Source organism: Armigeres subalbatus, chromosome 2, assembly GCF_024139115.2.
Source record: "Armigeres subalbatus isolate Guangzhou_Male chromosome 2, GZ_Asu_2, whole genome shotgun sequence".
Lineage (NCBI taxonomy): Eukaryota > Metazoa > Arthropoda > Insecta > Diptera > Culicidae > Armigeres > Armigeres subalbatus.
Genome location: NC_085140.1, coordinates 23,326,692 through 23,354,166, shown reverse-complemented (window position 1 = coordinate 23,354,166; position 27,475 = coordinate 23,326,692). Strand labels below are relative to the sequence as shown.

The window sequence follows — 27,475 nt, the reverse complement described above, 5'->3', positions numbered from 1 at the left end:
TCTGCAGTACTTGGCGAATGGCGAACACCTGGTCCGTGGTGAAGCCTTCGCCCATAAAACCCGCCTGGTACTGCCCCACGAACTCCCTTGCAATTGGTGCTAGTCGACGGCATACAATTTGGGAGAGTACCTTGAGGCGGCGTTCAGCAAATGTGATTGCGCGGTAGTTGCTACAATCCAGCTTATCGCCCTTTTTGTAGATGGTACACACGACACCTTCCATCCACTCCTGCGGCAAAACTCCCTCCTCCCAAATCTTGGTAATGACCCAGTGCAGCGCTCTAGCCAGTGCCTCACCACCGTGTTTAAATAGCTCTCCTGGTAGTTGGTCAACCCCAGGGGCTTTGTTGTTCTTCAACCGGCCAACCAGCAATCTCGCCCATGCTGCATTCTTCTCTTCCACTAACTGCTCACATTCGCCGTCATACCAGTCGTTTCTCTGATCCGGGGGCACCGTGCCAAATGCAGCGGTTGCGGTGCTACCAATGGCGGATCGAATATCTCTCCAGCCATCTTCAAGAGACGCTGCGCCTAGCTGCTCCTCCGTTGGGAGTGCCACTTCCAGCTGCTGCGCGTATTCTTGGGCTAGTCTTCCGTCTTGTAGCCGCCCAATGCTAAACCGCGGCGTCCGACTTCGACGCGTGTTGTACACCGTCGAGAGTTTTGAGCGCAGGTATACTGCAACGAGGTAGTGGTCGGATTCAATATTCGCAAGTGTGAACGTTCGTGATGTCGGAAAAGAATTTACCGTCGATTAGAACGTGGTCGATTTGGTTTTCCGTTTCTTGGTTAGGTGATCTCCATGTGGCCTTGTGGATATTTTTGCAGGGAAAGAAGATGCTTCGGACTACCATTCCGCGGGAGACTGCGAAGTTTATGCATCGTTGGCCGTTGTCATTCGACACGGTGTGCAGACTATCCGGTCCGATGACCGGTCTATACATTTCCTCCCTTCCTACCTGTGCGTTCATGTCACCGATGACGATTTTGACGTGCTGCAGTGGGCATCCATCGTATGTCTGCTCCAGCTGTGCGTAGAACGCTTCTTTCTCGTTTTCGGGTCTCCCTTCGTGGGGGCAGTGCATGTTGATGATGCTATAGTTGAAGAAACGGCCTTTAATCCTCAGCTTGCACATCATTGCGTTGATTGGCTGCAACCCAATCACACGATGGCGCATCTTACCCAGCACTATGAAGCCGGTTCCCAGCTCGTTGGTGGTGCCACAGCTTTGGTAGAAGGTAGCCGCTCAATGCCCGCTTTTCCACACTTTCTGTCCTGTCCAGCAAATCTCCTGCAGCGCCAGGACGTCGAAGTTGCGGGGATGTAATTCATCGTAGATTATCCTGTCGCAACCTGCGAAACCTAGCGACTTCCAGTTCCATGTTCCAAGCTTTCAATCGTGATCCTTTATTCGTCGCCTAGGTATTTGCCGATTATATCGAGTCGCATTTCCTCTTATATATTGTTCGTAATTATTGGTTTTCCAGGCAGCTTATTGGGCCTGTGCAAACTTCCTGTCTCGTCAGAGGGCTGTCGTGTCAGGGCTGTTTAGCGTCCCACCTAACACCAGGACTTGGGCTTGTGCGCTTTGAGCGGCACACGGTCGCTTTGGTGGGGCCCACTTGCGGATACATGAGGCTTTTCATAGGAATTTAACAGGGCCTACTGTCAAACCCCATCACATTCTAGGCAAGCCCCACAATTCGCAGATGGCCTGGGGAGGGATCGTCAAGATCTTGGACATAGTCCCTGCTGCCCGAAAACAAAAAACATTCCATAATTGTGGATGTTTGAGTTTGTACTATTCCATTTAACTCCACCACTTGAATCATATAAGAGGCACTAAAGACAGCCAAGGATATTTTCAATCATTTAGTAATTCGCGTTCGATCATTCAGTAGTGTAGCAGTATAGCGATCTTCATTCTTTATTCGCAGAGTTTTTCGAACGAACAACTTTGATTTTGATCCAGCATGGTGCCCCATCAGTGCACGCAAAAAAGGCGTTCATGAATTCATGAACTAACGAGTTCACGGCGTATTTTTTCGGCAACAACAGTCACGGATTCGAGAATACAGTCACGTTTTCTGGAACGTTCTGGAAAACGGGAATGCTGTTCCCGAATTCATGAGTTAAGTCACGGTGTATTTTTGCTGGTTCACGAATTCGGGAACGCTTTTTTTGCGTGTGCCAACTCTCTCAACATTTTCCCACTGTTAGCCACCAGATTCAAAAAAGGGTTTTGATTACAGCAAGCATGTCGTAGCTTTTGGTTGTAGTTCTCAAATCACTAAAGAAAAGAAAATATTCTTTCAAATATCCTGATTCTGATTGAACCTGATAAATGATATAATTATACTATGAAAACGTGTCCATGATCAAACCACAAAAAGGGTGAATTCTTTGAAAAGGTCTAACGACCCCCTTGGTACGGTTTCGTGAATCCCAAGGGAGTCGCGGACTACCGGTTGGGAAGCACTGCTCTAGTCTTAGTTCTAAGATGAATGCATTTATTAGATATAATTGACTAATTGAATTAGGTAAGAGATGTCAATTAACCATAAAGAAAAAATCTACAAAAAATCGAAGAAAATCACGTGTTTTTTTTTAAAGTAATTAAAAGTTGAGTAAGAGAAGTTGACCGAGAAATAGATAAAGTCTATCGTCGTGAAAAGTAATCCTGTACGTTTACGTACTTAACGAAAGAGTGTGAGTTCAAGTCATATTGACAGTAGGATTTTTCTGCAACATTATTTGTGCAAAAGGGTCGGGAGACCAAACATTATCTGTGTAAACCATTAATTTTCTGAGACCCAGAAAGGCTGTATGTCGTTGCATGTACAATGTACATCATATAACTAATTGAAATTTTGAAAATTGTAACATGCCATGATGAGGAGTGCACATGAATTCATAAATTCCTAATTACGTTAAATGGCCATACTCACCGACTCGCCGTGGAATTCACGCTGGTGTTACTTCTGGACCTTCGTGATATGATGGAATCACCACAGTTGACAACCGTTCCCTTGCTGATGGAAAAATGCCTCAACCGGTACAGGTCATCGCTTTGTCTAGGATTGTACGGACGCTCTGGCAGTGAACACACACGAGGCCTCGCATGGTCCGGGACTGTTTGCACAATAAATACCAGAACATACATATTTACTATCTCCGTATGATTGAACCCAAACTCGGTACACTTACTGGGCAGTTCCAAAAAGTTCGACGTTCGTCGCTGTCGACCCCTGGCCGAAGCCTGGAACGCCAGCGGACCTACATCCTCGTTCGAAAACACCGACGTATTGGAAGCCCCACTCTTCACCGAATCACGCGAACCCTTCCTGCTGGCCAGATAGGCAAGCCCGCCGCCCTTGTGGCTGCTCCGCCGACGGCCCTTCCTTCCGGGCATCGCTCCCATCGTCGTCATCGCCGTCGCCTCGGCCGTCGTCTGCGTTAAATCGCTGGTCGATTTGTGACAATTCAACGACACCACGCTGTCCGAACACGTGCGATCCAACGTCGAGTGAGAGCTGCGAAGGACCTGTGTCACACCGGAAGAAGCGAACACATGTTAGAGCTGGGGTTTTGCAGCGAGTTAGTGGGACGGGCGCGGTGACTGCTGTTTGCGAGTGGAAGTTCATTATCGAATCCCATTGTCAACAGCACGTGCTATTCGCAGCTCAGAACGAGTTGATTGATGGAGTTTGGTAAGTTGGTTGGCGTAGTAAGGAATGGATGAAAGGAAATTTGTAGACTATTGTTTGGTCGAATAAAGCTCAATTTATTACATCTATGTCAACAGCTAACGTAACTTTTGTTTCGTAACATACCCGGCTAGCAGATTTGCTCAGCGTAAAAAAACTATATCAATAATCATTTACTATTGATTGAAAACTACAAATGAGTCTGAAATTCCATTCTAACCAAATTCCATTCAAACGAATAGTATTTTCTAAGCATATGCATGCATATTTGCAGTTAATTGGGTATGCTTCTCGTACCTGATAACCGGGATTAGAAATGATGTTGATCTCACTGTTAAGCTGCCGGCGAGAGTGTCGAGGCGAATGACCGGGAGACCTGGCTGCCCTTGAACTGCTACTGGCATTCGACTCGTCGAGGATTGGTTCACTGGAAAATGGGATCGGTTGTCGGTTACACATGGGTACATAACATAAATCGTAATCGTAATCGTAATCCGTAATAGGATTTTCTATAGTTGATAGCTAGCAGAGAATGTAACCTCTGTTTACGGCAAAACCGGAAAAAAAATCTGCACATGATGGAAATGTTATTACTTACTTTTCTAGCGAGTTTTCTGGCGTTTTGCTTGGATAAATTCGTTTTTTCTTACGATCTATGTCTTGATTATCGAGTGATATGCTGTTGGAGAAGTCCTCTTTGGACACAGTCGGGTAGCAGTATTCAAATCGCTTTCCTGTAATACGAATCAAATTTATCACCACACAATGGTCATTGTTGAACAAATGTAAAAAATCCGCTAAAGCATGTCATGGTGGTTATGAACTCAATATAGTTTAAAAAACTAATTCATCAATACCCTGTATTTTTGTCACAGACCTACTTCCAAGTTGAGTCTTTATATCAGATTGAAAATCATAACATAATTATTCACACAAGAGCAAGGCTATTGCGAAGACATTGGAACTAAACCAGATAACTCACGTTCAAACCGGGGACTGATAGCCCCGTACTCGTACTGCACACTGGATGAGGTATGCGACGATGACGGGCAATAGTCGAACACGTCGCTATTGGCCTCCGGCTCGTCTTCGGTGGTTTTGATGATTTTGGGGCTCGCCGGAAGCGAAGCGCGGCTAGGCCATGAATCGGCATGGGCCTTCTTGAGATCCTTACGGGAGCGGCGGGTTTCTTCCATGATGGATGGATGAATCTTGATGCTTGTGACAGGGATTTGCGATAGTGGTTTGCAAGTGAATGTCCTACATATTACTGAGATGGTGTGATGTGGCCTTTGTTGATGATAGGGATGACCTGAAATGGAAGAAAAGGTAGAGAGTAATCCAATGAGACATTGTGTGCAATAGATCAAAAAAGAGCAGTTTGTGTTTTTGTGACAACGATGACATCTTAAGTAATATTTCAGGTTTCATTATACGTATGTTTATGTTTTGCCAAGAGTAGACAATGGAAAATGACAATGAACTCAAGTCCAATATGCCAAACTTCTGATGACAAATATGAGTATTACGATATAAGACGAGTTAGTACTATTGAATTTAATTCCAACACTTTTTACAGATACGTATGACAACCTCAAAAGTAAGGCCGTAATCAAAGTGTAGTACTTGATTTGTCTTATGAAAATTGGGATATTTACGAAAATTTTAGTAACTTTTGCTGTTTAATTAGATTTAATAAATTGATTGAACCTATATTGGGCAAGATCTGAATTTGTATGGAATTTGAATAAAATTTGGATTGGATTTAGAATGGGTGTGGAAAGGGTTTGAATTGGATTTGAGTTAGATTTGAATTGGATTTGGATTGCATTTGAATTGCATTTGGATTGGATTTGGATTGAATTTGGATTGAATTTGGATTGGATTTGGATTGGATTCAGAATGGATTTAGATTGGGTGTGGATTGGATTTGGATTTGATTCAGAATGGGTTTTGGATTAAGTTTGAAAAGGGTTTGGATTGTATTTGAGTTATATTTGAATTGAATTTGGATTGGATTGGATTTGGATTGGATTTGGATTGGGAATGAATTTATGATTGGATTTGGATTGGATTTGGATTGAATTTTTGATTGGATTTGGATTGGACTCAGAATGTGTTTGGATTGGGTGTGGAAAGGGTTTGGATTGGATTTGGATTGGATTTGAATTGGATTTGGATTTGGATTTGGATTTGGATTTGGATTGGATTTGGATTGGATTTGGATTGGTTTGAATTGGGTTTGGATTGGTTTGGATTGGTTTGGATTAGATTTGGATTGGTTTGGATTGGTTTGGATTGGTTTGGATTGGTTTGGTTGGTTTGGATTGGATTGGTTTGGATTGGTTTGGTTGGTTTGGATTGGTTTGGATTGGTTTGGATTGGTTTGGATTGGTTTGGATTGGTTTGGTTGGTTTGGTTGGTTTGGTTGGTTTGGTTGGTTTGGATTGGTTTGGATTGGTTTGGATTGGTTTGGATTGGTTTGGTTGGTTTGGATTGGTTTGGATTGGTTTGGTTGGTTTGGATTGGTTTGGATTGGTTTGGTTGGTTTGGATTGGTTTGGATTGGTTTGGATTGGATTTGGATTGGTTTGGATTGGTTTGGATTGGTTTGGATTGGTTTGGATTGGGATGGTTTGTTACTGGTTTGGATTGGTTTGGATTGAAATTTGGATTGGTTTGGATTGGTTTCTGATTGGATTGGGATTGGACTCAAAATGTGTTTGGATTGGGTTGTGGAGGGGTTGGGATTGGTTTGGATTGGTTTGGATTGGATTGGTTTGGTTGGTTTGGATTGGTTTGGATTGGTTTGGATTGGTTTGGATTGGTTTGGATTGGTTTGGATTGGTTTGGATTGGTTTGGATTGGATTTGGATTGGTTTGGATTGGTTTGGATTGGTTTGGTTGGTTTGGATTGGTTTGGATTGGTTTGGATTGGTTTGGTTGGTTTGGTTGGTTTGGATTGGTTTGGATTGGTTTGGATTGGTTTGGATTGGTTTGGATTGGTTTGGATTGGATTTGGATTGGTTTGGATTGGTTTGGATTGGTTTGGATTGGATTCAGAATGGATTTAGATTGGTTGTGGATTGGTTTGGATTTGATTCAGAATGGGTTTGGATTAAGTTTGAAAGGGTTTGGATTGTGTTTGAGCTATGTTTGAATTGAATTAGGATTGGATTGGTTTGGATTGGTTTGAATTGGTTTGGATTGGGAATGGTTGTGATTGGATTTGGATTGGATTTAGATTGCATATGGTTTAATTTGGATTGGATTTGAATTGAATTTCTGATTGGATTGGGATTGGACTCAAAATGTGTTTGGATTGGGTGTGGAAAGGGTTAGGATTGGATTTGGATTGGATTTGGTTTTGGATTGGATTTGGATTGGTTTGGTTGGTTTGAATTGGTTTGGATTGGTTTGGTTGGTTTGGATTAGATTTGGATTGGTTTGGATTGGTTTGGATTGGTTTGGATTGGATTGGTTTGGATTGGTTTGGTTGGTTTGGATTGGTTTGGATTGGTTTGGATTGGTTTGGTTGGTTTGGATTGGTTTGGATTGGTTTGGATTGGTTTGGATTGGTTTGGTTGGTTTGGTTGGTTTGGATTGGTTTGGATTGGTTTGGATTGGTTTGGTTGGTTTGGATTGGTTTGGATTGGTTTGGATTGGTTTGGTTGGTTTGGATTGGTTTGGATTGGTTTGGTTGGTTTGGATTGGTTTGGTTGGTTTGGATTGGTTTGGTTGGTTTGGATTGGTTTGGATTGGTTTGGATTGGTTTGGTTGGTTTGGATTGGTTTGGTTGGTTTGGATTGGTTTGGATTGGTTTGGTTGGTTTGGATTGGTTTGGATTGGTTTGGATTGGTTTGGTTGGTTTGGATTGGTTTGGTTGGTTTGGATTGGTTTGGATTGGTTTGGTTGGTTTGGATTGGTTTGGATTGGTTTGGATTGGTTTGGATTGGTTTGGTTGGTTTGGTTGGTTTGGATTGGTTTGGATTGGTTTGGATTGGTTTGGTTGGTTTGGTTGGTTTGGATTGGTTTGATTGGTTTTGATTGGTTTGGTTGGTTTGGTTTGGATTGGTTTGGATTGGTTTGGTTGGTTTGGATTGTGTTTGGATTGGTTTGGATTGGTTTGGTTGGTTTGGATTGGTTTGGATTGTGTTTGGATTGGTTTGGATTGGTTTGGATTGGTTTGGATTGGTTTGGATTGGTTTGGATTGGTTTGGTTCGGTTGGTTTTGTTGGTTTGGATTGGTTTGGATTGGATTTGGGATTGGTTTGGATTGGTTTGGATTGGTTTGGATTGGTTTGGATTGGTTTGGATTGGTTTGGATTGGTTTGGTTGGTTTGGATTGGTTTGGATTGGTTTGGATTGGTTTGGATTGGTTTGGTTGGTTTGGATTGGTTTGGATTGGTTTGGATTGGTTTGGTTGGTTTGGATTGGTTTGGATTGGTTTGGATTGGTTTGGTTTGGATTGGTTTGGATTGGTTTGGTTGGTTTGGATTGGATTTGGATTGGTTTGGATTGGTTTGGTTGGTTTGGATTGGTTTGGATTGGTTTGGTTGGTTTGGATTGGTTTGGATTGGATTGTGTTTGGTTGGTTTGGATTGGTTTGGATTGGTTTGGATTGGTTTGGATTGGTTTGGTTGGTTTGGTTGGTTTGGATTGGTTTGGTTGGTTTGGATTGGTTTGGTTGGTTTGGATTGGTTTGGGTTGGTTTGGTTGGTTTGGATTGGTTTGGATTGGTTTGGATTGGTTTGGATTGGTTTGGATTGATTTGGATTGGATTTGGATTGGATTTGGATTGGATTTGGATTGGATTTGGATTGGATTTGGATTGGATTTGGATTGGATTTGGATTGGATTTGGATTGGGAATGAATTTATGATTGGATTTGGATTGGATTTGGATTGAATTTTTGATTGGATTTGGATTGAATTTCTGATTGGATTTGGATTGGACTCAAAATGTGTTTGGATTGGGTGTGGAAAGGGTTAGGATTGGATTTGGATTGGATTTGGATTTGGATTGGATTTGGATTTGGATTGGATTTGGATTGGATTTGGATTGGATTTGGATTGGATTTGGTTGGTTTGGATTGGTTTGGATTGGTTTGGATTGGTTTGGATTGGTTTGGTTGGTTTGGATTGGTTTGGTTGGTTTGGATTGGTTTGGTTGGTTTGGATTGGTTTGGATTGGTTTGGATTGGTTTGGATTGGTTTGGTTGGTTTGGTTGGTTTGGATTGGTTTGGTTGGTTTGGATTGGTTTGGTTGGTTTGGATTGGTTTGGATTGGTTTGGATTGGTTTGGTTGGTTTGGATTGGTTTGGTTGGTTTGGATTGGTTTGGATTGGTTTGGATTGGTTTGGATTGGTTTGGGATTGGTTTGGATTGGTTTGGTTGGTTTGGATTGGTTTGGATTGGTTTGGTTGGTTTGGATTGGTTTGGATTGGTTTGGTTGGTTTGGTTGGTTTGGATTGGTTTGGTTGGTTTGGATTGGTTTGGTTGGTTTGGATTGGATTTGGATTGGTTTGGATTGGTTTGGATTGGTTTGGTTGGTTTGGATTGGTTTGGATTGGTTTGGATTGGTTTGGATTGGTTTGGTTGGTTTGGATTGGTTTGGTTGGTTTGGATTGGTTTGGATTGGATTTGGATTTGGTTTGGATTGGTTTGGATTGGTTTGGATTGGTTTGGTTGGTTTGGATTGGTTTGGATTGGTTTGGATTGGTTTGGTTGGTTTGGATTGGTTTGGATTGGTTTGGTTGGTTTGGATTGGTTTGGATTGGTTGGTTGGTTTGGATTGGTTTGGATTGGTTTGGTTGGTTTGGTTGGTTTGGATTGGTTTGGATTGGTTTGGATTGGTTTGGTTGGTTTGGATTGGTTTGGATTGGTTTGGATTGGTTTGGATTGGTTTGGATTGGTTTGGTTGGTTTGGATTGGTTTGGTTGGTTTGATTGGTTTGGATTGGTTTGGATTGGTTTGGATTGTGTTTGGTTGGTTGGATTGGTTTGGATTGGTTTGGTTGGTTTTTGTTGGTTTGGATTGGTTTGGATTCGGTTTGGATTGGATTTGGATTGGTTTGGATTGGTTTGGATTGGTTTGGATTGGTTTGGATTGGTTTGGATTGGTTTGGATTGGTTTGGATTGGTTTGGATTGGTTTGGTTGGTTTGGATTGAATTTCTGATTGGATTGGGATTGGACTCAAAATGTGTTTGGATTGGGTGTGGAAAGGGTTGGGATTGGTTTGGTTGGTTTGGATTGGATTGGTTTGGATTGGTTTGGATTGGTTTGGATTGGTTTGGATTGGTTTGGTTGGTTTGGATTGGTTTGGTTGGATTTGGTTGGTTTGGATTGGTTTGGATTGGTTTGGATTGGTTTGGATTGGTTTGGATTGGTTTGGTTGGTTTGGATTGGTTTGGATTGGTTTGGATTGGTTTGGTTGGTTTGGTTGGTTTGGATTGGTTTGGTTGGTTTGGATTGGTTTGGATTGGTTTGGATTGGTTTGGTTGGTTTGGATTGGTTTGGATTGGTTTGGATTGGTTTGGATTGGTTTGCGTTGGTTTGGATTGGTTTGGATTGGTTTGGATTGGTTTGGTTGCATTTGGATTGGATTCAGAATGGTTTGGATTGGGTGTGGATTGGTTTGGTTTGATTCAGGAATGGGTTTTGGATTAAGTTTGAAAGGGTTTGGATTGTGTTTGGGCTATGTTTGAATTGATTAGTTGGGATTGGATTGGTTTGGATTGGTTTGGATTGGTTTGGATTGGGAATGAATTTGTGATTGGTTTGGATTGGTTTGGATTGAAATTTGGATTGGATTTGGTTTGGATTGGTTTGGATTGGTTTGGATTGGTTTGGATTGGTTTGAATTGGTTTGGTTGGTTTGGTTGGTTTGGATTAGATTTGGATTGGTTTGGTTGGTTTGGATTGGTTTGGATTGGTTTGGATTGGATTGGTTTGGATTGGTTTGGATTGGTTTGGATTGGTTTGGTTGGTTTGGATTGGTTTGGATTGGTTTGGTTGGTTTGGATTGGTTTGGATTGGTTTGGATTGGTTTGGATTGGTTTGGTTGGTTTGGATTGGTTTGGTTGGTTTGGATTGGTTTGGATTGGTTTGGATTGGTTTGGATTGGTTTGGATTGGTTTGGTTGGTTTGGATTGGTTTGGATTGGTTTGGATTGGTTTGGATTGGTTTGGATTGGTTTGGATTGGTTTGGATTGGTTTGGGTTGGTTTGGATTGGTTTGGTTGGTTTGGATTGGTTTGGATTGGTTTGGATTGGTTTGGATTGGTTTGGTTGGTTTGGTTGGATTTGGATTGGTTTGGATTGGTTTGGATTGGTTTGGTTGGTTTGGATTGGATTTGGATTGGTTTGGTTGGTTTGGTTGGTTTGGTTGGTTTGGATTGGTTTGGATTGGTTTGGATTGGTTTGGATTGGTTTGGATTGGTTTGGATTGGTTTGGATTGGTTTGGTTGGTTTGGATTGGTTTGGATTGGTTTGGTTGGTTTGGATTGGTTTGGATTGGTTTGGATTGGTTTGGATTGGTTTGGATTGGTTTGGATTGGTTTGGTTGGTTTGGATTGGTTTGGTTGGTTTGGATTGGTTTGGATTGGTTTGGTTGGTTTGGTTTGGATTGGTTTGGATTGGTTTGCGTTGGTTTGGATTGGTTTGGATTGGTTTGGATTGGTTTGGATTGGATTTGGTTGGTTTGGATTGGTTTGGATTGGTTTGGGATGGTTTTGGTTGGTTTGGTTGGTTTTGATTGGTTTGGTTGGTTTGGATTGGTTTGGATTGGTTTGGTTGGTTTTGATTGTGTTTGGATTGGTTTGGATTGGTTTGGTTGGATTTGGATTGGTTTGGATTGGTTTGGATTGGTTTGGTTGGTTTGGATTGGTTTGGTTGGTTTGGATTGGTTTGGATTGGTTTGGATTGGTTTGGATTCGGATTGGTTTTTGTTGGATTTGGATTGGTTTGGATTGGTTTGGATTGGTTTGGATTGGTTTGGTTGGTTTGGATTGGTTTGGTTGGTTTGGATTGGTTTGGATTGGTTTGGATTGGTTTGGATTGGTTTGGTTGGTTTGGATTGGTTTGGTTGGTTTGGATTGGTTTGGATTGGTTTGGATTGGTTTGGTTTGGATTGGTTTGGTTGGTTTGGTTGGTTTGGTTGGTTTGGTTGGTTTGGTTGGTTTGGATTGGTTTGGATTGGATTTGGATTGGTTTGGATTGGTTTGGATTGGTTTGGATTGGTTGTGTTTGGATTGGTTTGGATTGGTTTGGATTGGTTTGGTTGGTTTGGATTGGTTTGGTTGGTTTGGATTGGTTTGGATTGGTTTGGATTGGTTTGGATTGGTTTGGATTGGTTTGGATTGGTTTGGATTGGTTTGGATTGGTTTGGATTGGTTTGGATTGGTTGGATTGGTTTGGATTGGTTTGGATTGGTTTGGATTGGTTTGGATTGGTTTGGATTGGTTTGGATTGGTTTGGATTGGTTTGGATTGGTTTGGATTGGTTTGGATTGGTTTGGTTGGTTTGGATTGGATAATTGGTTTGGATTGGTTTGGTTGGGAATTTGGATTGGTTTGGATTGGTTTCTGATTGGATTGGGATTGGACTCAAAATGTGTTTGGATTGGGTGTGGAAAGGGTTGGGATTGGTTTGGTTGGTTTGGATTGGATTGGTTTGGTTGGTTTGGATTGGTTTGGTTGGTTTGGATTGGTTTGGATTGGTTTGGATTGGTTTGGATTGGTTTGGATTGGTTTGGTTGGTTTGGATTGGTTTGGATTGGTTTGGATTGGTTTGGATTGGTTTGGTTGGTTTGGATTGGTTTGGATTGGTTTGGATTGGTTTGGATTGGTTTGGTTGGTTTGGTTGGTTTGGATTGGTTTGGATTGGTTTGGTTGGTTTGGATTGGTTTGGATTGGTTTGGATTGGTTTGGATTGGTTTGGATTGGTTTGGATTGGTTTGGATTGGTTTGGATTGGTTTGGATTGGTTTGGATTGGTTTGGTTGGTTTGGTTGGTTTGGTTGGTTTGGATTGGTTTGGATTGGTTTGGTTGGTTTGGATTGGTTTGGATTGGTTTGGTTGGTTTGGATTGGTTTGGTTGGTTTGGATTGGTTTGGATTGGTTTGGATTGGTTTGGATTGGTTTGGATTGGTTTGGTTGGTTTGGTTGGTTTGGATTGGTTTGGATTGGATTTGGATTGGTTTGGATTGGTTTGGATTGGTTTGGATTGGTTTGGATTGGTTTGGATTGGTTTGGATTGGTTTGGATTGGTTTGGATTGGTTTGGATTGGTTTGGATTGGTTTGGATTGGATTTGGATTGGTTTGGATTGGTTTGGATTGGTTTGATTGGTTTGGATTGGTTTGGTTGGTTTGGTTGGTTTTGGATTGGTTTTGATTGGTTTGGTTGGTTTGGATTGGTTTGGTTGATTTTGATTGTGTTTGGATTGGTTTGGATTGGTTTGGATTGGTTTGGTTGGTTTGGATTGGTTTGGATTGGTTTGGATTGGTTTGGTTGGTTTGGATTGGTTTGGATTGGTTTGGATTGGTTTGGATTGGTTTGGATTGGTTTGGTTGGTTTGGTTGGTTTGGATTGGTTTGGATTGGTTTGGATTGGTTTGGATTGGTTTGGTTGGTTTGGATTGGTTTGGGATTGGTTTGGATTGGTTGGATTGGTTTGGATTGGTTTGGTTGGTTTGGTTGGATTTGGATTGGTTTGGATTGGTTTGGATTGGTTTGGGATTGGTTTGGATTGGTTTGGATTGGTTTGGATTGGTTTGGATTGGTTTGGATTGGTTTGGATTGGGATTGGACTCAAAATGTGTTTGGATTGGGTGTGGATTGGTTTGGTTGGTTTGGATTGGTTTGGATTGGTTTGGATTGGTTTGGATTGGTTTGGATTGGTTTGGATTGGTTTGGTTGGTTTGGATTGGTTTGGTTGGTTTGGATTGGTTTGGATTGGTTTGGTTGGTTTGGATTGGTTTGGATTGGTTTGGATTGGTTTGGATTGGTTTGGTTGGTTTGGTTGGTTTGGATTGGTTTGGATTGGTTTGGGTTGGTTTGGATTGGTTTGGTTGGTTTGGATTGGTTTGGATTGGTTTGGATTGGTTTGGATTGGTTTGGATTGGTTTGGATTGGTTTGGATTGGTTTGGATTGGTTTGGATTGGTTTGGATTGGTTTGGTTGGTTTGGTTGGTTTGGATTGGTTTGGATTGGTTTGGTTGGTTTGGATTGGTTTGGATTGGTTTGGATTGGTTTGGATTGGTTTGGATTGGACTTGGATTGGTTGGGATTGGATTTGGATTGGTTTGGATTGGTTTGGATTGCGTTTTAATTGGATTGGTTTGGATTGGTTTGGATTGGTTTGGATTGGTTTGGATTGGTTTGGATTGGTTTGGATTGGATTTGGATTGGATTGGTTTGGATTGGTTTGGATTGGATTTGGATTGCGTTCGGATTGGTTTGGATTGGCTTGGTTTGGATTGGTTTGGATTGGTTTGGATTGGTTTGGATTGGATTGGTTTGGATTGGTTTGGATTGGTTTGGATTGGTTTGGATTGGTTTGGATTGGTTTGGATTGCGTTCGGATTGGTTTGGATTGGCTTGGTTTGGATTGCGTTCGGATTGGTTTGGATTGGCTTGGTTTGGATTGGTTTGGATTGGATTGGATTAGATTTGGATTGGTTTGGATTGGTTTGGATTGCGTTTGGATTGCGTTTGGATTGGTTTGGATTGGTTTGGATTGGTTTGGATTGGTTTGGTTGGTTTGGATTGGTTTGGATTGGTTTGGATTGGTTTGGATTGGTTTGGATTGGTTTGGATTGGTTTGGATTGGTTTGGTTGGTTTGGATTGGTTTGGTTGGTTTGGTTGGTTTGGATTGGTTTGGATTGGTTTGGATTGGTTTGGATTGGTTTGGATTGGTTTGGATTGGTTTGGATTGGTTTGGATTGGTTTGGATTGGTTTGGATTGGATTTGGATTGGTTTGGTTTGGTTTGGATTGGTTTGGATTGGTTTGGATTGGTTTGGATTGGGTTTGGATTGGTTTGGATTGGTTTGGATTGGTTCGGATTGGTTTGGATTGGTTCGGTTGGTTTGGTTGGTTTGGATTGGTTTGGATTGGTTTGGATTGGTTTGGTTGGTTTGGATTGGTTTGGTTTGGTTTGGATTGGTTTGGATTGGTTTGGATTGCGTTTGGATTGCGTTTGGATTGGTTTGGATTGGTTTGGATTGGTTTGGATTGGTTTGGATTGGTTTGGTTGGTTTGGATTGGTTTGGATTGCGTTCGGATTGGTTTGGATTGGCTTGGTTTGGATTGGTTTGGATTGGTTTGGATTGGTTTGGATTGGTTTGGATTGGTTTGGATTGGTTTGGATTGGTTTGGTTGGTTTGGATTGGTTTGGATTGGTTTGGATTGGTTTGGATTGGTTTGGTTGGTTGGTTTGGTTGGTTTGGATTGGTTTGGTTGGTTTGGATTGGTTTGGATTGGTTTGGATTGGTTTGGATTGGTTTGGATTGGTTTGGATTGGTTTGGTTGGTTTGGTTGGTTTGGATTGGTTTGGATTGGTTTGGTTGGTTTGGATTGGTTTGGATTGGTTTGGATTGGTTTGGATTGGTTTGGATTGGTTTGGATTGGTTTGGTTGCGTTCGGATTGGTTTGGATTGGCTTGGTTTGGATTGGTTTGGATTGGTTTGGTTGCGTTCGGTTGGTTTGGATTGGCTTGGTTTGGATTGGTTTGGATTGGTTTGGATTGGTTTGGATTGCGTTTGGGTTTGCGTTTCATTGGTTTGGATTGGTTTGGATTGGTTTGGATTGCGTTCGGATTGGTTTGGATTGGCTTGGTTTGGATTGGATTTGGATTGGTTTGGATTGGTTTGCGTTGGTTTGGATTGCATTTGGATTGCATTTTAATTGGTTTGGATTGGTTTGGATTGGTTTGGATTGGTTTGGATTGCATTTGGATTGCATTTTAATTGGTTTGGATTGGTTTGGATTGGTTTGGATTGCGTTCGGATTGGTTTGGATTGGCTTGGTTTGGATTGGTTTGGATTGGTTTGGATTGGTTTGGATTGGTTTGGATTGGTTTGGATTGGTTTGGATTGGTTTGGATTGGTTTGGATTGGTTTGGATTGGTTTGGATTGGTTTGGATTGCGTTTGGATTGCATTTAATTGGTTTGGATTGGTTGTTGGTTGGTTTGGATTGCGTTCGGATTGGTTTGGTTTGGCTTGGTTTGGATTGGTTTGGATTGGATTTGGATTGGTTTGGTTGGTTTGGATTGGTTTGGATTGTGTTTGGATTGGTTTGGATTGGATCTGGATTGGTTTGGATTGGTTTGGATTGGTTTGGATTGGTTTGGATTGGTTTGGATTGGTTTGGTTGGTTTGGATTGGTTTGGATTGGTTTGGATTGGTTTGGATTGGTTTGGATTGGTTTGGATTGGTTTGGATTGGTTTGGATTGTATTTGGATTGGTTTGGATTGGTTTGGATTGGTTTGGTTGGTTTGGATTGGTTTGGATTGGTTTGGATTTGATTTGGATTGGTTTGGATTGGTTTGGATTGGTTTGGTTGGTTTGGATTGGGTTTGGATTGGTTTGGATTGGTTTGGATTGGATTGGGATTGGTTTGGATTGGTTCGGATTGGTTTGGATTGGTTTGGATTGGATTGGTTTGGTTGGTTTGGATTGGTTTGGATTGGTTTGGTTTGGTTTGGATTGGTTTGGATTGGTTTGGATTGCGTTTGGATTGCGTTTGGTTGGATTTGGATTGGTTTGGATTGGTTTGGATTGGTTTGGATTGGTTTGGATTGCGTTCGGTTGGTTTGGATTGGCTTGGTTTGGATTGGTTTGGATTGGATTTGGTTGGTTTGGATTGGTTTGGATTGGTTTGGATTGGTTTGGTTGGTTTGGATTGGTTTGGATTGGTTTGGATTGGTTTGGATTGGTTTGGATTGTGTTTGGATTGGTTTGGATTGGATCTGGATTGGTTTGGATTGGTTTGGATTGGTTTGGATTGGTTTGGATTGGTTTGGATTGGTTTGGATTGGTTTGGATTGGTTTGGATTGGTTTGGATTGGTTTGGATTGGTTTGGTTGGTTTGGATTGGTTTGGATTGGTTTGGATTGGTTTGGTTGGTTTGGATTGGTTTGGATTGGTTTGGTTGGTTTGGATTTGATTTGGATTGGTTTGGATTGGTTTGGATTGGTTTGGATTGGTTTGGATTGGTTTGGATTGGTTTGGATTGGGTTTGGATTGGTTTGGATTGGTTTGGTTGGATTGGGATTGGTTTGGTTGGATTCGGATTGGTTTGGTTGGTTTGGATTGGTTGGTTTGGATTGGTTTGGATTGGTTTGGATTGGTTTGATTGGTTTGGATTGGTTTGGATTAGATTTTTGTTGGTTTGGATTGGTTTGGTTTGGTTTGGATTGGTTTGGTTGGTTTTGATTGGTTTGGTTGGTTTGGATTGGTTTGGTTTGGTTTGGATTGGTTTGGGTTGGTTTGGTTGGTTTGGTTTGGATTGGTTTGGTTGGTTTGGATTGGTTTGGATTGGTTTGGATTGGTTTGGATTGGTTTGGTTGGTTTGGATTGGTTTGGATTAGTTTGGATTGGTTTGGATTGCGTTTGGATTTGCATTTTAATTGGTTTGGATTGGTTTGGATTGGTTTGGATTGGTTTGGATTGGTTTGGATTGGTTTGGATTGGTTTGGATTGGTTTGGATTGGTTTGGATTGGTTTGGATTGCATTCGGTTGGTTTGGATTGGTTTGGATTGGTTTGGATTGGTTTGGTTGGTTGGTTTGGATTGGTTTGGATTGGTTTGGATTGGTTTGGTTGGATTTGGATTGGTTTGGATTGGTTTGGATTGGTTTGGTTGGTTTGGATTGGTTTGGTTGGTTTGGATTGGTTTGGTTGGTTTGGATTGGTTGGGATGGTGTTTGGATGGTGTTGGATTGGTTTGGATTGGTTTGGATTGGTTTGGATTGGTTTGGATTGGTTTGGATTGGTTTGGTTGGTTTGGATTGGTTTGGATTGGTTTGGATTGGTTTGGATTGGTTTGGATTGGTTTGGATTGGTTTGGTTGGTTTGGATTGGTTTGGATTGGTTTGGATTGGTTTGGTTGGTTTGGATTGGTTTGGATTGGTTTGGATTGGTTTGGATTGGTTTGGATTGGTTTGGATTGGTTTGGATTGGTTTGGATTGGTTTGGATTGGTTTGGATTGGTTTGGATTGGTTTGGATTGGTTTGGATTGGTTTGGATTGGTTTGGATTGGTTTGGATTGGTTTGGATTGGTTTGGATTGGTTTGGATTGGTTTGGATTGGTTTGGTTGGTTTGGATTGGTTTGGATTGGTTTGGTTGGTTTGGATTGGTTTGGATTGGTTTGGTTGGTTTGGATTGGTTTGGATTGGTTTGGATTGGTTTGGTTGGTTTGGATTGGTTTGGATTGGTTTGGATTGGTTTGGATTGGTTTGGTTGGTTTGGATTGGTTTGGTTGGTTTGGATTGGTTTGGATTGGTTTGGATTGGTTTGGATTGGTTTGGATTGGTTTGGATTGCGTTCGGATTGGTTTGGATTGGCTTGGTTTGGATTGGTTTGGATTGGTTTGGATTGGTTTGCGTTGGTTTGGATTGCATTTGGATTGCGTTTTAATTGGTTTGGATTGGTTTGGATTGGTTTGGATTGGTTTGGATTGCATTTGGATTGCATTTTAATTGGTTTGGATTGGTTTGGATTGGTTTGGATTGCGTTCGGATTGGTTTGGATTGGCTTGGTTTGGATTGGTTTGGATTGGTTTGGATTGGTTTGGATTGGTTTGGATTGGTTTGGATTGGTTTGGATTGGTTTGGATTGGTTTGGATTGGTTTGGATTGGTTTGGATTGGATTTGGATTGCGTTTGGATTGCGTTTTAATTGGTTTGGATTGGTTTGTGTTGGTTTGGATTGCATTCGGATTGGATTTGGTTTGGCTTGGTTTGGATTGGTTTGGATTGGTTTGGATTGGTTTGGATTGGTTTGGATTGGTTTGGATTGTGTTTGGATTGGTTGGATTGGATCTGGATTGGTTTGGATTGGTTTGGTTGGTTTGGATTGGTTTGGATTGGTTTGGATTGGTTTGGATTGGTTTGGTTGGTTTGGATTGGTTTGGATTGGTTTGGTTGGTTTGGATTGGTTTGGATTGGTTTGGTTGGTTTGGTTGGTTTGGATTGGTTTGGTTGGTTTGGTTGGTTTGGTTGGTTTGGATTGGTTTGGATTGGTTTGGATTGGTTTGGTTGGTTTGGATTGGTTTGGATTGGTTTGGATTGGTTTGGATTGGTTTGGATTGGTTTGGTTGGTTTGGATTGGTTTGGATTGGTTTGGATTGGTTTGGATTGGTTTGGATTGGTTTGGTTGGTTTGGATTGGTTTGGATTGGTTTGGATTTGGTTTGGATTGGTTTGGATTGGTTTGGATTGGTTTGGTTGGTTTGGTTGGTTTGGATTGGTTTGGATTGGGTTTGGATTGGTTTGGATTGGTTTGGTTGGATTGGGTTGGTTTGGATTGGTTCGGTTGGTTTGATTGGTTTGGATTGGATTGGTTTGGATTGGTTTGGTTGGTTTGGTTGGTTTGGATTGGTTTGGTTGGTTGGATTGGATTGGATTTTTGTTGGTTTGGATTGGTTTGGTTTGGTTTGGATTGGTTTGGTTGGTTTTGATTGGTTTGGATTGGTTTGGATTGGTTTGGTTTGGTTTGGATTGGTTTGGGTTGGTTTGGATTGGTTTGGTTTGGATTGGTTTGGTTGGTTTGGATTGGTTTGGATTGGTTTGGATTGGTTTGGATTGGTTTGGATTGGTTTGGATTGGTTTGGATTAGATTTGGATTGGTTTGGATTGCGTTTGGATTGCATTTTAATTGGTTTGGATTGGTTTGGATTGGTTTGGATTGGTTTGGATTGGTTTGGATTGGTTTGGATTGGTTTGGATTGGTTTGGATTGGTTTGGATTGGTTTGGATTGCGTTCGGTTGGTTTGGATTGGCTTGGTTTGGTTTGGATTGGTTTGGATTGGTTTGGTTGGTTTGGATTGGTTTGGATTGGTTTGGATTGGTTTGGTTGGTTTGGATTGGTTTGGATTGGTTTGGATTGGTTTGGATTGGTTTGGATTGGTTTGGATTGGTTTGGATTGGTTTGGATTGGTTGGGATGGTGTTTGGATGGTGTTTGGATTGGTTTGGATTGGTTTGGTTGGTTTGGATTGGTTTGGATTGGTTTGGATTGGTTTGGATTGGTTTGGATTGGTTTGGATTGGTTTGGATTGGTTTGGATTGGTTTGGATTGGTTTGGATTGGTTTGGTTGGTTTGGATTGGTTTGGATTGGTTTGGATTGGTTTGGATTGGTTTGGATTGGTTTGGATTGGTTTGGATTGGTTTGGTTGGTTTGGATTGGTTTGGATTGGTTTGGATTGGTTTGGATTGGTTTGGTTGGTTTGGATTGGTTTGGATTGGTTTGGATTGGTTTGGTTGGTTTGGATTGGTTTGGATTGGTTTGGATTGGTTTGGATTGGTTTGGTTGGTTTGGTTGGTTTGGATTGGTTTGGATTGGTTTGGATTGGTTTGGATTGGTTTGGATTGGTTTGGATTGGTTTGGATTGGTTTGGATTGGATTGGATTGGTTGGTTTGGATTGGTTTGGATTGGTTTGGATTGGTTTGGATTGGTTTGGATTCTGTTTGGATTGGTTTGGATTGGGTTGGATTGGTTTGGATTGGATTTGGATTGGATTTGAATTGGATTTGGATTGGATTTGGATTGGATTTGGATTAGATTTGGATTGGATTTTGATTGGATTTGGATTGGATTTGGATTGCATGTAGATTGAAGAGGAAAGCTTCGGCTAACTGTTGATGGTGTTGGTTTCGACGTTTAAATTTTTGGTTACAAAAGCAGAAACGTAGTTTTCAAAATTTGATATCGAATTGTTCTATAACAATTCTTTCCAAAGTATTACATATTAGTTATAAAGGCATTTGCAGTTTCACAAAACCCTGACCATTTTTTTTTTTTCAGATTTTCACCATTTTCATTTGATATACTTTATGCTTATTGCCTTAGAAAAATAATAAACGTATTTTTTACAATATTTCTAAAGCAGGAAAATTTAAAGGAATTGAATATAACCCAACAAACACCTGTATGCCTTTTTCTAAAAATGAATGTAAAACAGCACATTTATTGTGCTATGCACTCCATGCCTAGAAATCCATTACTCAACAATCGTAAAACCAAGGTTATGTTCATATAACATTTTTATTTGCCAAAAAGAAGGAATCATACGATTTGGTTATGTCAGTTGAAGGGCAATAAAAGTAATCCATAAATCACTTCCAAAAAGCACCTCCATCATTCTGAAAAGTCACTCTGATTAGGTACCATTGCCAACACGCCCACAACACAACCAACATCCCAATGGAAAGGGTTGAATTAATATTAGGACGCAATTTATTTCACCCAAATCACAAAAGCACAAAAGTATGGCTCGCTTTCACGGATGAGTGACTTTGCAATCTTTGTACAGCATTGCAATGTGTCAGAGAATGTGCCTGGAGAGGTAATTAATTTTTGCTTCGGAGTATGTTTCTGACGTGAGCTCCAGTACGACGGTAGGCTCTGGAATAAATGTTTCTGCTTTTCTCCATCAAAGACCACCAGATGGGAAGCAATTCTTTCATCAGATCCAATCCTCAAAAAAATGTATCTTTGTGTATCCCCACCGATTCTGCGTCAGCTGCGGTTTTTCTGGGGCTAACCAGACAAGACCCCATCAAGGTTATAAATATAACCCATGGCAGTTTTGATAATCCCCGTAATACCCATCATCACGATAAACGTTGATTCAGCCGTCCTGGCTGCACATTTCCTGCGTCATCACCGCAAGCTCCAACAGACCGAGTGGCGGTTATTGTTCCTGAAGGAATTCCGTTCTGTTTGTGATAGGAAGCAAGCAAGGAAGGAAGGAAGGAAGGAAGTGGGAGCTAGAGGGATGATAGCAATCAGTACGTGATTCGGAGGGGGTTTTGGGCCTTGTGCCGCGCGACTTACCCAGCACGCATACCGAAATAGAGAGAGCCCTTCAGGAAGCGACACGACTGAGTTGAAGTTGGAAACACCCCCTACGGAAGACATTTATCTCGGTTACTCCAACTTTGGGTTTGTGCCGTGCCCGTGCGTGTCTAAGTCGGTGTCTATTGGAATCTAAGAAAGGTCGCCGTCGTAGCGGTTGGTCCGAAATCAGATTCTCCATCTTCATTTTTTGTTTCGTCTCCGTCGTTTCTAACCATTTTATTTTATTTTTTTGAAGGAAGATTCTGGGTATGATTGATAACATTATTTTGCCTCTTTTTTCGACCATCGGTGACGACCGACTCCAAGCAGTGGTACGGTGTTACATGGGGATCAGCATGAAAAATTCCATTTTTACTTTGATTACATGATTTTACCTTCTCTGAAGGATTTGATTCAATCGATGAAGGATCAATTGGAAGCGCCCGTATTTTTTCGTTTTGAAAAGGGATCAAGCAGTATAAGTGAAATGATCCATCCCATATTTCACGAATTTCTGCTAAGCTTATTATTTCATGGACTGTCTATCATTAATAAAAGGAAAGCAGGTTGATATGGAAAGCTTGTTATGAAAGCCGGTAACAACATTACTTGATGAGTTTCTAAATCGGTGCAGTTAGACTGACTACTTAGTAAGGAGTAGGGGAATCATACTCCATTTTGATATTTTTTTAATTTTTGATTTGGTCGGGTTATAAGTACCTAATAAAGAGTCAACAAAAATGCCTTATTTTTTGCAAACGCTCGCGTGCTTTTTTAGTTGCTATTACAGCTCCAATTGGAACTTTACCGCCTCGCACCTTTAGTCTAGAATTCGTCATTTCTTTGGTTGCTAACTACGAGATTTCGAAGCTAAATTTACCAGTTTTGCAGTCGTGTATCATGTAAATAACATGATGATACCCATATGTTTGGGGAGTTTGAGAAAATTTGTTACACTAGAATTTTCAAGAATTGCCCTGTTTTGCTTTTTACACTTTATACCACCAGAATCTTGTCCTGTCCGAACCCGATTTTAGCTGGGCGGGGATGCAAAGTTGTAGTAGTAGTAGTAAAATTCTTCTTTATTTAAACATTTTTTGTTCTACAATTATTTTTAACATGTACAGTGATCGGCCGGCTTGGCCCTCCAACTTCAATTTTAATTATTGTTATTATTATTATTATTTTTATGTTTTTACTTAATTTTTAAAATATAATGTATCATGACGGCCTTCAGGAGGCGCTAGTGTGTTTTTTAAAATTTGATAACCTAACTACTATGTACACTAATATTTACAATAAAAATTTGATAACCTAGATTGGAACTAGCGCCCTAAGCGCTTCTTGGTCTGAGTGCAAGCAACGGACCCTAAACTTTCTTTACACTCACCCAAGCGTTCATGTAAGGTTTTTATTCTGGTCAGACGGTGGACCTCGGATGTTCTTGTCCTGGGAGGGGTGTTGAGGATCATCCTCAGGAATTTGTTCTGGACCCGTTGAAGTTTGAGGTGGTGGGTTTTAGCGCAGCTCTCCCAGACCGGCATGCCATATTCGATCACAGGGAGGATGATTTGCTTGTAGACAGCAAGCTTATTTTTCAGGGACAATGACGCAGCTCTCCCAGACCGGCATGCCATATTCGATCACAGGGAGGATGATTTGCTTGTGGACAGCAAGCTTATTTTTCAGGGACAATGACGACCGGCGGTTGATCAAAGGGTACAGTAGTTTCAAAAAAACGTTACACTTCGTCACCGTTTTGTCAACCTGTTGCCTGAAAATAAGCTTGCTGTCGAGGTTTATGCCAAGGTAGTCGGCCTCATTGGCCCATTCCACAGTCGTGTCATTGAGGATGATTTTACAGTCCCCAGGCGGAACATGTTTAGGGGATTTAGAGTGGGGAAAATGATGACCTGGGTCTTCGCCGCGTTGATACAGATCTTCCAGCTGGTGAGGTACTCTGTCAGGGCATCCAGGCCTCGTTGGAGTTTTGCCACTAGCGCTCTGATCACTCTACCGTTGTAGACGATGGAGGTGTCATCTGCGAACAGAGACAGAATGCCGCCTTCTGGAGGTTCTGGCATGTCGGAGGTGAACAGATTGAAAAGCAGGGGCCCGAGGATACTGCCCTGGGGGACGCCTGCGACGATGTTGTGCGCATTGGAACTCGGTGATGAATAGCTTTTTCGAATAGCTTGGATAACCCTGAGGGAAGGCTGATGAGACGATAACTTCTGGGGAGGAAGGATCTTTCCCAGGCTTCCGGATGGGGATGACTTTCGCTGACTTCCAGGATAATGGGAAGTAGCTGAGCCGGAGACACTGATTAAAGATCAGCGAGAGGTGCTCAAAGAATGGAGCACTCATGTGTTTGAGCTCGAGATTCAGGATGCTATCGAAGCCTGGGGCCTTCATGTTTTTCGATGATTTGATATAGGCCGTCAATTCGCCAGCTGAGATCTCCAACTCCTCCGAGAAGTCGTTGGGAATCAAATGGATGTTGTTAGCATGCTCGTTGACGGCTGCTTCGTGTGGACTGACGATGTTCTGCCCAAGATTGTGTGAGCTGATGAAGTGACGACCTATTTCAGCGACCTTCTCTGCAGGAGTTATCAAGCGATCCTTAGAGTCATTATTGTCTAGTGGGATCAAAGGTGGAATGGGCCGAGGCTTGGATTTTAGTATTTTGGTCATTTTCCAGAACGGCTTGGCATAATCTGGGAGAGTGCGGATCTTATTCAAAAAATCGTTATTTTTGAGGTCCACCATTCTGGCCTGGATAATTTTTGTGATTCGATTGCAGCGTGCCTGAAGCTCAGGCAGTCCAGTACGCTGGAACTGCCTGCAGTGACATTCCGCAATCGAATCAAATTTTTGGTAAGTGTATCGATGTTTAAGGAGTTGCTTACCTGCCGAGCCGTCGGTACATATTGCTCTCAGGCCGCCGTGATCACCTTCTCGATAGCGCAAAGCTGGCGGTCGATATTTTCCGGCGTCTCCGGACGCACCTCGTAATCGACGGTGTTATCGACGCACTGCTGGAACCGCTGCCAGTTCACTCGGTGGTAATTTCGCCGTAACTGCTGGTGCCGATTAACCGAGGAGCCCAGTTCCGCCACCACCGGATAGTGATCCGAATTGAGCTCCTGGTAGACGACCGGCTGCGAGACGTGGTCACTCAGGTTTGTTATGTAGAGGTCGAGGGTTGCGTGGACACCGGACCGACTCAGCCGAGTGGGGGAATCCGGGCTCAAGATCGTGTAGTGGCCTTCCTCCATGTCGTTGCTCCAGATGGTGCCGTTTCGATTGCCACGACTGTTGCCCCAGGCTTAATGTTTGGCATTGAGGTCACCGGCAATGATAAACTGACCTTGCCTCCGCGTAAGCTTAACGATGTCCCTCCGAAGAGCAGCCGATGATCCATCGCCGGCTTTGGCTTGCGTTGGACAGTATGCCGCAATGAGCGCGTTTGTGCCGACCGAAGTGGTGATTTCGACACCGATCGCCTCGATGACACTGAGCGATGGCCACACCGCCTCCCCTGGTCGGCCGGTCGAGTCGCACGATGCGGAAATCCGGGATGTTGACGTTTACCTCCGGTTTTAGGTGCGTTTCGGTGATGAACGCCACGTCTATTTCCTTCTCCTCAAGGAAATCCTTCAGCTCAATTATTTTGCTCTTAAGCGAGCAAGCGTTCCAGTTGACCAGGCCCACCCTAGCAGCCATTTTCAATAATGAACATGTCAAGAGTAAAAACCTGGTCGAAACGGGTTTTGCAGCCGCGCAGCCGAGTGACGAGTTGTGCAAAGATCGACATCAGTTGCTCCGGAGTGTAGACCGGAGCAGATTGTTCCGGTGGGCCGGCTACGTTCTCCGACTGCCAACGGAACCCAGGAGGAAGGAGCGGGGGCCATTCGCTGGTGAATAGTGCCGAAGGTGCTGGAGTTTGAACCGACGCAGCTACCGTTGCCAGTCGCTTGTGCAGTTGTAACGGTGGAAGTATTGGAATCACATGACGGCGAGCCGGGATGGCTGGAAAGTTTACCTCGTTGATTACAGGAACACGGTTCTTCTTCGGAATGGTCCTGGTGGAAGCCTTCTTCCGGATTCCAGGAACTCGGCTCGCTTTGGGCAGTCCTTTGTGGTGGCCCGATGTTTGTCGCCACAGTTGGCGCACTTGGGATCGGCCACCTCCATTTGTCGCACTCGGAAAAAATGCGCGAGCAAAAAACAGGTCCGTACGTGCTGCTGTCTCGAACTGGAATGAGCGGGATGAGCGATGCAAAATTGTATTCTATCACCACTTGTGTTCCTTTTCAAAATCGACGATATTCTAGTAGGTGTGATTGACCATGAACCAAACTGCGAGTAGGTATCAGGACTTCCTTCAGATTCCTCCGAGAATTCCGGGAATACATTTTCAAATTTTCAAAGGAGCTCCTGGAGATATTTTCAGGAAGTTTTTGGAGGGTCAGTTACCTCCAAAAATTTCCTTGAAAATATCTCTAGGAGCTCCTATACAAATTTCACCAGCAATTATTCCAGGAATAGCTTTGGAAATTCCGTTGAAAATTTCTTCACGAATTCCTAAGATAACAAATCGAAGAATTCCTCTCGAAATATTTCTAGGAATTTCTTTGGGAAGTTCTTATCTTTGCAATGTGATCAGGTCTGAAGATGATGATCAACTGACATGAAGCTCACGCTTAATAAGTGCAGTAGCGTCTGGAAGTTAGATAATAGATAAATTGCAGATGGACAGAAATGGCAGACGCCAGGTATACTAACCAATCATCCTGCCTTAGGTTTTACGAAGGATGTACGTGCCCACACCGAGGAGGAAAGAGCGGATTGCTGTGTGGTGTTTCGAGCTGCGAAACTGGCCCTTAATAAGAGCAGCAAGAGAGCGTGTTTCGACGACCTGTGCGATGGAAAAGAAGCTGGAACTGCTGCCGAAGGCCGGGCAGCCGCCGGGTGATCCCTCGGCATACAGACCAATCTGTCTAATTCACACGACCGGCAAGTTGCTGGAGAGGATCATCCTCAACAGGCTGACCTCATACTCAGAGGGTACAGACGGCCTGTTAAGCAATCAGTTCGCTTTTTGTAAGGGTAAGTCCACGTTGTGTGTGTTGTGTGGTAATGTGTCAAAGTAATCAATTGAAATGAATTAGGCAATTAAAAATTCCAGGAACTTACAATAAATAACTATTACCCACCACAGAGAATCTAGAACAGAAGATTTTACCTTAAGTTACGCGAATACTCAACGAATAATAATAATAATAACAACAATAGTTTCGTAGTAAGTAGTTTAAAAATTATATATTTCTTTATGAAATATCGATTTTTTACCAGTCTATTTCCAATTATGTTATCCCAAAAACATATGGGCTTGATTTATTTACGGGAAGAAATGATGGTGGTACCAAATAGTGCGGAAATCGTAGAAATCATTTAGGTACCTGCTTCACATGGAATAGCCATATTAAGATACACATTAGACCTCTTCAAAAATTCAACCGGTCAGCCCAGAATCACAATTCTTATGCTAAAATAAGCCTCCTGTCAAATTTTCAGCTAATTCGGATAAAATTTCGAGGTGGCTCAAGTCAATTTACTGTTTTTGAGCTATTTTCAATTTTGGAAAAAATCTAACAAGAGATATAAACGTCGAAAACTATCGCAACAACCTCTATACGGA

At 42.2% G+C, this 27,475-nt stretch overlaps 1 protein-coding gene across 1 annotated transcript in view; it reads right to left on the bottom strand.

Moving 5' to 3' along the window:
* The window catches only part of LOC134218228 (uncharacterized), a 58,519-nt gene extending 32,431 nt beyond the window's left edge, over positions 1-26,088 (bottom strand). The window contains exons 1-6 of the mRNA XM_062697149.1: positions 26,076-26,088; positions 4,691-5,020; positions 4,307-4,442; positions 4,006-4,135; positions 3,209-3,545; positions 2,950-3,133 (exon numbers count right to left, since the gene is read on the bottom strand). Coding sequence (XP_062553133.1) covers positions 2,950-3,133; positions 3,209-3,545; positions 4,006-4,135; positions 4,307-4,442; positions 4,691-4,904 — 1,001 coding nt within the window. The 5' untranslated portion in view covers positions 4,905-5,020; positions 26,076-26,088. The remainder of the gene's footprint in view (positions 1-2,949; positions 3,134-3,208; positions 3,546-4,005; positions 4,136-4,306; positions 4,443-4,690; positions 5,021-26,075) is intronic.
* Between the last annotated feature and the right edge of the window lie 1,387 nt (positions 26,089-27,475).